This window comes from Entamoeba histolytica, genomic scaffold (genome assembly GCF_000208925.1).
Source record: "Entamoeba histolytica HM-1:IMSS scf_1104750517063 genomic scaffold, whole genome shotgun sequence".
Taxonomy (NCBI): Eukaryota; Evosea; order Mastigamoebida; family Endamoebidae; genus Entamoeba; species Entamoeba histolytica.
Window position 1 is genome coordinate 1 of NW_001914864.1, and position 9,469 is coordinate 9,469.

Below are 9,469 nucleotides of genomic sequence, written 5' to 3' on the forward strand. Positions count from 1 at the left end.
TATAAAATTTACAACAAATTTCATCAACAAGTTATAATATAACAATTTATAATTTCATTTTTAATAGAAATAATGAATAATAATGAAGAATCAATATAATTTTAATTATATTTTTATTTTCATAATACTAAATAACAATATTAATCAATTTAAAATGATAATGATAATAAATATGAAATGAAACAATGATAATTTGATAAAATAAAAAGAAGAATAATTTTATTTTCATTTATTTTATTATTCATTTAAATATATGTTATTTCATTATTTATTTCATGTCTTGTTATTTTCATTTATTTACAACATGTAATTTGTATCAATTTGATATAATTAGGATGATTTTTATTTATTTATCATATTTTATTCAACATAAAAACAAAATACTAAATAACAATAGAATAACTTCATAAGTAATACACATTGAAACTATATATTAAATGATGAAAATAATAATCATTTAAAAGAATAAATAAATACATGATATAGAAGAGAGAAAAAATAAACAAAATAAAAGATAGTATCATGAAATACATGAATTTTTTACTAAGATTGAATGAATAATAAATAATAATCAAATGAATTGTTATATTAGAATGAAAGAAAGAGTTAGTCATCATATTTATTATGATTAATTTATTCAAAACAAATATAAATAATGATAAAAAAAGAAAAAGCAATAGAGAAATGAATATTAAATAAATGTAGACTTATGAAAGAATAAATGAATAACGGAAAAAGACGAGCTATATTTCTATAGAAAGTAAATGAGACAATAATAATTATTGATAAACTTCATAAAAATTACTTTTTCATCAGTAAATCATACAAAAGGTTAAAAAGAAAATGAACTAAAAGTTAGTAGTCAGAAGATTCTTTAATTTTTCTATCAACCAAATCAATCCAACTTCGTTCATCATTTAAATTAAACCAATCATCACGAATTATTTCTTCTATTTGACTTTTAAACTTTAGTCCTAATTCTTTATTTTCTAATTCAAATATCAATGGTTTTGTATATCTAAATTTTTTTACAGTTACTATTTTATCTATAACTGTAATTTCAACATCTCCTCCAATTTGCATTGTTTCTGAAATACACCATTTTCCGTTTTTTTGCTTAGTACACATCATTACCATATCGTTAAATAAATACACCTTACTTTCTATTTTAGAAACAACTTCACTTGTCCATAAATGATATCGATTATCAACAAGCAGTTCATCATCTCCAAGTTCTTTTGCAACTTGTTGTAAAGAATCTCTCATTTTAGAACGTTCATTTGCAATTTTACTAAAACAATGAAATTCTCTGAATGCTTCTTTTAAAGGTTGATAATCAGGATGATTTTTATTTGTTAATTTAATAATTTCTTTTATTAACATTGGGTATCTCATTACTCGTTGAACAGGTTGGATGAGTAAAAATTCGAGTGTTTGATTTTCTAATTCTTTAACTCCTAAATTTGAACGAAGAATTTCTTGAACATCACTTGTTCTTTTTAAATCTTTCCAAGTAGAAAGTGAGATTTGGTAATCTGTTGTGAAATTTAAATATGGGGCAATGTATGGAAGAAGCATTTGTAATGAATTACCAACACAACTATCTACCTTATAGTGTTGAACTATATTACTTAACTTTTCTATAAAAATTGAAGAAGAAGTGATACAACGTGTTAATGTTAAGAATATGCTTGATACTTTCTTTTTAAATAATTCATCTTTTTGTTTCATGGTCATTGGTTGAAGGAAGTATTTATTCATAAGTTTCATGTTATTATGTAAATTTTGTTCAGTTTGAAGTAATTCAATGATACATTCTTTTCTTTGAATTATATTATGAATATTATATAACTTTCTTGTCTTATATCCTCTAATAATGGATTGTAATAATAATAATCCAAACATTTGTTTATCAGTGTATTTATATTCTTTCTTGAATAAAACTTCAGATTTATGCACACAATTAGTCTTTGACTTATTATTTGTTAAATTTTCATGAGAAATTATATCACAAACAGTGCAATTATTAGTGTTATTATTACAATTCAACTTTGAACTTTTTATATCTGAACTTAAAGAAACAGATTTTTTTTCTGTTTGAGAATTAAGATTAATACTTCCAGTAAATGCAATTGTACAATGTCTAGGTCTTACAATAGACATTTCAAGCCAAAGTTTTAATTTATTAATTATTGAACTATCATCTTGTAACTTTAATAATACTGGAATAAATAAATTTTTACATTCTTTCTTTTCATTGAATAACATAATTGAGTTTAATAATGCTGAAGTCATTCCTTTGATTAAGACTTCTAATAAAACCTCTCTCTTTTTTCTATCATTCAAAGACTCTGGAACTACATGATTTAAAGCTAACTGAATAGGAGTACCAAATCTACATAAATCAGAAATATATTCAACAGATTCTTTTATATCATATTCTGGAATAAATGACCGTTTGTCATCAATAAAATTAAGATATTTTTGAAAAGCAGGAACCAGAGTTTGGTCTAATGTAACTTTAATTGGTTTTCCTTTATTAAGACTATCTCTGTTCTTATCTAATAATATTCCCATAATACCAACACAGTCATTCATTCTAGGTAAATAAAATATCATATTATTTACATTAAGTTCAATAACATTTTTTCCTTCAAATATTTCGGAATATAACTGTTCCTGTTTCTCTTGAAGAATTAAATTAAACTGACGTGAGTTGTGTTTAACTGGAGAAACAACTTCCTTGGTAGTTGCCATTTATTTGAATAAAAGTATTTGATTCTTTTATATTTTAAATTTCTTTTGTTTTTATTAAAAATTATATATCTTTTTAATTAAAAAACTTATCAAAAAAAAATTTATGTTTTTATTCTCTTTATTCTATTGAAACAAATTCAAGTAGTTGAATTGATGGTAAATTCACCAAAAAATATTTAAACATAAAAAGTGTAAAAAATTTAAATTTTTTAAATTTTTTAAAATTAAAAAATAAAATAATGAAAATAAAGTTTATTTTTAGATAAACTGGAGTTTTAATTTTAAAGAAGAAAGTAAAAAATAGAACGAATAATATAAAAAAGAAAAAGATGAAAACTATTGGGAACTTCATTATTATTCAAAGAATAGTCTCATTTGTTAATTAAATGCAAGAATTTGTTGAATGTGAGAATTATAAAACGTTTAAAGAAAATTTAGAAAATTTTTGTGAAGACACAAAACAATTAGAAAATGAAATAAGTGATCAAAGTTATATTAGAATTCAAATAAATGAACATGAAAAAGATGAAAATTATTTTCAAAAAGAATTAAATGAACGAAAAGAAAAAATAGTATTAGATGAAATTGCTTTAAAAGACTTAAAACAATTACTTGAAGTAATTAAGACAATAAAAAAATCATTACACGAAATTTGTAAATTAAATGACCGTTATCTTTTGACTTCAAAAACAAAATTTAATCAAGATGTTGAATTAATTATGACACATTTTCAACCATCTACGTCTCAACAACAAAGTTCAAAAAAATTAAAAAAAAATCATCAATATAGTTCAACAAATTTTGGTGCATTTAAATTTCCATTAGAAATTCATACTACTAAAAGAAAAATAAATCCTGAAATGATTTCTTCTATTAAAAAATTAGATATGAACCATCTTACTGCTGATATTATTGAACAACCACAAACAGCACGTACAGCAGAAAGTAAGAATGGTATTGAAATTGAAGAAAAATATAAAGGAAAAACTTTAAAACAATCCACTGATATTTTAAACTCTTCATCAAAACTAAAACCCAGAAGAAGGTCAAGGTCAATGGCATCAGAAGTTCCTATTATTACAACTCCAAAACTAAAAGGAATAGAAATGTATTATGAAACATTAAAACAATGGAATCAAGCTCAATCATTAAACATTATTTATGATTCTTCTCAACGTCCCTTTAATAAAAATGAATTTACTCATTTAATAACAAATAAATCATCATTATTCTTTATATTCCAAACACAGTCTGATCTTTTTGGATTTTATTTCGGTTCTTCTATATCGGCATTTGATAAATATTTATCTGATGACCATCACTTCATTTTTACACTTCAAACTTCTTTATCAAATGTTCCAACTCGATGGTTCCCTTCTGCAAAACGATCAAAGTATATCCTTAATATCCCTTTCAGTTCAAGTCCAATTCTTTTAAGGGTAAATTATAAAGGTTGTATTGTAATTGGTTATCCTAATATAGAGGCTAGTGAAGTGTTGGACATTGGATCATCATATAAAAATCTTAAAAGTGATTCTTTCATTGGTAGAAATTTTAGTAAATTCAGTATTAAAAATATCATCATACTCCAATCTCAGAATTAATTTACTCAATAAATTCTTTTCTTGGTTTTCAGAAAAAGGAAAAATAAAGAAAGAATTGAAATTGGTTGGGGAGAGAGTCTTGGTTTTATATTTTTTAATAAAAGCTTTGTCATTCAATAATAAATCTATTATTGGAAATATGTTAATTTGAAAGCATTTATTTATCAAATTTGAGTAAATTTGATTATGCAAAATTACTATTTTTTTTAAAGAAGGTGATACGTTATTTTTTGCGGAGGTATGAGGGAGATGAAACGAGACTAGAACATTAAAAAGAGTCTAAAAAAAATTAAAAAAAGATATGTGAGTCAAAATTCCATCACTTAAAGATAGAAAATCTCATTAGAACTTAAAAGATAAAAACTTAAAAAATAATTAGTTCAATAATGCTTACTATAAACAAAAACCAAACGTTTATAACATTGGTATCAAGAGCAGACGATATGTGTGCTGCTGCAGAAAATGCTAAAATGGTTGTTAAATTTACAAAACAGAATTTAGAACCATTTTCTAAAAAGTATTTAATTGGAGATCAAAAGGAAATAAAAAATATATGTGAAGAAAAACTAGAACAAATTAAAAAAATCATCCAAAAAAGAGAAGATGAATTAATGGAAGGAAAAAAAATTATTGAAAAAATGGAACGAATGTTAAAATCTTTAAAAGAAGTTATTGATTTAGAATATGATAATATTGATGAGATTTGTGTTGCTGGAAATCAATTAATTAATGAAACTATTAATAAAGAAATACTTTCAATAGAAAAAACAGCTAATGGAGATCTCTCAACATTTGCAACTAACTTAAAGAGATATAAAGACGAAGAACAACCAAATTGGGAAAGTAAGAAATTTCATTATCATTTTCCTGAGAAACATAAAAATATTAATGAAGAAATTGTTATCCCTTCTGAAATGCCAAATACTCTTGATACTCTTACAAGTGGAGCAGAAGATGAAAATGATGAGGATAGTATAAAATTAAAAAGAAGAAGTTTTATGTTTAAAGAAAAAAAAGATAAAGACCGAAACAATAGAAAAAGTATGATTGAAAAATCAAGTTCATATTCTCAAAAAATAGAAGATTCACAACCAACAGAAAAAGTAAACAAAAAAGATACAACATTAAATGATTTAGTTTCTTCATCTCAACCAGATTCAAAAACTGAAAGTATTGGTGAATTAAAAACTAAAGAGCTAACTACTGAAATGATAAATAATGACCAAATACAAGGTGAAAATATTGAAATAAAAAATGTACCAAATAATAGTAATGGAGAAGAAGGAACATCTGATGAAGAGTTTTCTAAATTAATTCAAATGAGACTCCATAGATCAAATACACGTACTGTTGTTACTGATAGACCAAAAGAGTTAATTGACCAATTTACTGAAATGATAAAAGTAAATCAAAAAATATTACAGAAGTGGTGTAATTGTGATAATTCTAAAATTATTTTTGATAGTAAAGAAGATGAATATTCAATAAAAGACTTTAGTAAATATGTTATTAACTTATCTTATTTATGTATTATGGCTTGTTGTGGAAATGATACTATTGGATGTTTCATAAGAAAACCAATTGAATCTACAAATAAATGTATGTCTGATCCTAGACATTTTATTTTCACAGTTAAATTAAATCAACCAGATACAATTAAACAATACTATCCAAAAGGAGAAAATTGGCAACATGTATTTACATTAGGTGGAATTGAAAGTGACTTTTTATATAAAGTAAATACAACTGGAGGATATGAAATAAATACTATTGGAGAAAATACATCTAAAATTATGAATATTTCTTCAACATACGAAATATCAGAAAAAGATTTTGTACTAGCAAGCCTCAAGAATAATAAACCATTTACTACGGATAGAATTATTATTCTCCAATTATTCTAAAATTTTTATTTTATCATTTGTTGTTTCTTTTATCCTATGTTATTATTTTTTTATAAATAAAATTTGCTACTAATCATTCGTTTAATGAGCTTTTCTGGCAACAGCAATTTTAGCAGCAGCATTAATCTTTCTGTTAATAATACTGACTTGGAATTTGTCAAAATCAGTCATCTTTTCTCTAAGAATTCTCTTTTCAATAGCTTTACCTGTAGCAGTTTTATTAAGTCTTTTAATAATAGCATCTTGAGTAAATCTTAGACAAAGTTTCTTATGAGTCATACCTCTAGTGACTTTGTTTACAACAAAGGAGGTAAGAGAGATTGTGTTCAAATTGACAACTTGTCTTGGAACTCCAGTAATGGCTTGTGGTCCATCAACAAGAACTCTGTTATGATCAAGAATTTCAACAATAACAGCGAGCTTACTGGCAAATGGTCCTGTTTTCATTAAAACTACACGACCAACTTCAACAAATCTACTGAATACCTACAATTGTATAAATACAAATGTCATTTCATTTGATTATATTAATTTTATTTCTCGTTAAAATAATAACCAAGAAACAAACCATAACTCTTCTTTTTACTCCCAATATTTTTAGTTCTTTTTAAAAAAAGTAGGGTACTTCTTTTTCTATTACTTTTATTATTTTTTTAATATATTTTATTTTGTGTTATATATTACATAAATAATAAAATTTGTAATATATAACTCAAAATAACTTGATGAGATAATTATTCTCTTAAATTAAAAAAAAATTCATCGATTGCTTTAAAAATAGAAACAGTACATCTCACCCCTCATAAACAAAAGGAACTCCCGAAAAAATCCAGTAAGATAGTATCAAAACTAAAAAAGAAGAAAATTTGAATCGATTAAAATGTCAAACAAAAAAGTATCATTAGTGCTTGGTAAGATAATCTGAACTTGAAACCATTTGATTATTTCTGATGGGGGAAAATAAAATTGCTAACAAGTACCTTCTTGTTAAAAAAATTGGGAGTGGGTCATTTGGAGATGTTTATTTAGCTTTCAACAAATCAGAGCCAAATGAATTAGTTGCTGTTAAAATGGAAAGACAAGACATTGCTCGTTCTCAACTGAATTATGAATATAAATTGTATCAATACCTTAACCAAGGTCAATCTACTCTTGGCATCCCATCAGTAATATATTGGGGATTATATGGAAGTTATAATGTCATGGTAATGGATTTATTAGGACCATCATTAGAAGACTTATTTAATTTTTGTGGAAGAAAATTCACATTAAAGACAACATTAATGTTAATAGATCAATGCATTAAGAGAATTCAATTTATTCATTCAAAAGATTTCATTCATAGAGACATCAAACCAGATAATTTTGTCATGGGAAGAAATGAAAGATCAAATACTGTATATACAATTGACTTTGGATTAGCAAAAAAATATCGAGATGGAAGAACAAAAAAACATATTGAATACAATGAAGATAAAAATCTTGTTGGAACTGTTCGTTATGCATCAATCAATAATCATCTTGGAAGGGAACAATCAAGAAGAGATGATATGGAGAGTTTGGCATATATGTTTATTTATTTTATGAAGGGAAATCTTCCTTGGCAAGGAATAAAAGGAACTACTAAAAAAGATAAATATATGAAAATATTGTTGAAAAAACAATCATCCATTAACAACGAGTTATGTCAAGGATTACCTCCTGAATTTGAGAAATTTCTTTCAATAAGCAGAAGTCTTAAATTTGAAGAAGAACCTGATTATCTTTCAATGAGAAAATTATTTTGGTCTATTGCCAAAAGAGAAAATATTCAATTTGATGGTGAATTTGATTGGATTCATTATAAGAACCAAAAATAACTTCTTTCCCTTCTTTTTTACAGCAAAGTTATAGTGTTAATATAATTTATTGTATTTATAATTTCGTTACTTACTAATAAAAACTAATATATTGATTTAGTTTTTATTTTTAAATAATTCTCTAGAATTTAATAATTTAGCATTTTAATCAATTATTATTCTTTTTTATTCTATAATTTATTAATTGGATTTATAAATAATATGTTATTTATAGATTAATCCATATTGTTTATTATTATTTATTGTTGATTCATACAATGTTGAAACAATTAACAAAATAAGTAAGTGAAAGATATATGTATTGAAGTCTTTTAATTTTTATTGTTTATTTTATTACATTACTTCTTCTACTTTAAATTATTTTTTGGATTTTTTCTATTATAAATTCAAAATAGTAAAAACAGAAAAATAATGAAAAAATTGTGTTTTAGTTATGCAGAACAAGAAAACTTACTTTCTTCCAAATCCCTCAAATGAGACAATTCTTTCACATGGATCTTCAACAACAGGGGTGATAGTTTTCTTTCTTTTAAACAATTCAATAGGTCCATTTTCCATAATAAATTTAACGTCAACATCTTCATCTTGTTTTAATTGTTCTGAAAGTTTTTTAATTTCATCATTGTAATGTTCATGTTTTTCCATTACCTTTTTAATGTTTGTTGCTACAGCAATTCGAATTTCACTAACTTTATCTTTACTTGCAAGTTCTAAAGATGGAAGGATATATGGATTGAATTGGTCTGGTGGAAGAGCAACAAATAATGAAGTAGCAACTGTTACAAAGTCAACTCTTCTAACTTTCATTGGGTCTTTAGACATATCTGTTAATTTTTGAATTAAGGAAGATGCTCCAACATATCCACAAGTCAAAAATGCATTAATCACTTCACCCATTCTTTTTGCTGCTGCACGTCTAACTTTATTAACATTATCAATAAGTAATGCAACACAAATTTCTTCAACATAAGATGAATACATTGGTGTGCTTTGAGCTAATAATCCTAATTGTTTTGCAATAGACTTTCTTATTCTCCAATCAGGAGATTGAACACTCTTTTGTAATAAAGTAATAATTGTAACTGATTTCTCTTGTCCAAGAATTGGAATAAAATCAACAACATGCATCATTGATATTTCTTGTATTTCTTCATAATCTTGAAGATATTTATCAAGTGCTGGAATAAGATAACTCATGGTAATTTCATTTCCAACTTCAGGGGTTAATAAAGGTAAGGAGGAGGCAATCCATTTTTTATTTTTCCAAGGTATATTAAGTGTTAATTTACTAAAGGAGTCAGCACCAGGATTCCATGGATTCCCCCCAATAGTTGGAATTAAAGTA

General features: G+C 24.7%; 6 protein-coding genes across 6 annotated transcripts in view; 3 read left to right on the forward strand and 3 right to left on the reverse strand.

Annotated features, from left to right (window-relative positions):
• Positions 1-678: 678 nt before the first annotated feature.
• On the reverse strand, positions 679-2,757 carry EHI_050100 (Rho guanine nucleotide exchange factor, putative; the record flags this gene model as incomplete). The annotated part of the gene is made up of 1 exon (XM_652096.2): positions 679-2,757. One exon carries the CDS (start codon positions 2,755-2,757, stop codon positions 856-858), a length of 1,902 nt encoding a protein of 633 aa, XP_657188.1. The 3' UTR covers positions 679-855.
• A 386-nt stretch (positions 2,758-3,143) lies between these two features.
• EHI_050110 (uncharacterized protein) lies at positions 3,144-4,361 on the forward strand (the record flags this gene model as incomplete). Its single annotated transcript, XM_652097.1, has 1 exon — positions 3,144-4,361. One exon carries the CDS (start codon positions 3,144-3,146, stop codon positions 4,359-4,361), a length of 1,218 nt encoding a protein of 405 aa, XP_657189.1.
• Positions 4,362-4,747: 386 nt separating this feature from the next.
• EHI_050120 (uncharacterized protein) lies at positions 4,748-6,265 on the forward strand (the record flags this gene model as incomplete). Its single annotated transcript, XM_652098.1, has 1 exon — positions 4,748-6,265. The coding sequence occupies one exon, from the start codon at positions 4,748-4,750 to the stop codon at positions 6,263-6,265; it is 1,518 nt and encodes a 505-aa protein (XP_657190.1).
• Positions 6,266-6,346: 81 nt separating this feature from the next.
• Positions 6,347-6,712, reverse strand: EHI_050130 (60S ribosomal protein L14, putative; the record flags this gene model as incomplete). The annotated part of the gene is made up of 1 exon (XM_652099.1): positions 6,347-6,712. One exon carries the CDS (start codon positions 6,710-6,712, stop codon positions 6,347-6,349), a length of 366 nt encoding a protein of 121 aa, XP_657191.1.
• Positions 6,713-7,215: 503 nt separating this feature from the next.
• EHI_050140 (casein kinase, putative) lies at positions 7,216-8,124 on the forward strand (the record flags this gene model as incomplete). The annotated part of the gene is made up of 1 exon (XM_652100.1): positions 7,216-8,124. The coding sequence occupies one exon, from the start codon at positions 7,216-7,218 to the stop codon at positions 8,122-8,124; it is 909 nt and encodes a 302-aa protein (XP_657192.1).
• Positions 8,125-8,574: 450 nt separating this feature from the next.
• Positions 8,575-9,469, reverse strand: part of EHI_050150 (HEAT repeat domain containing protein) — a gene marked incomplete at both ends in the record, with an annotated part of 2,052 nt that continues 1,157 nt past the window's right edge. Inside the window, one exon of the mRNA XM_643505.2 lies at positions 8,575-9,469. This exon is cut by the window's right edge and continues 1,157 nt beyond it. Coding sequence (XP_648597.2) covers positions 8,575-9,469 — 895 coding nt within the window.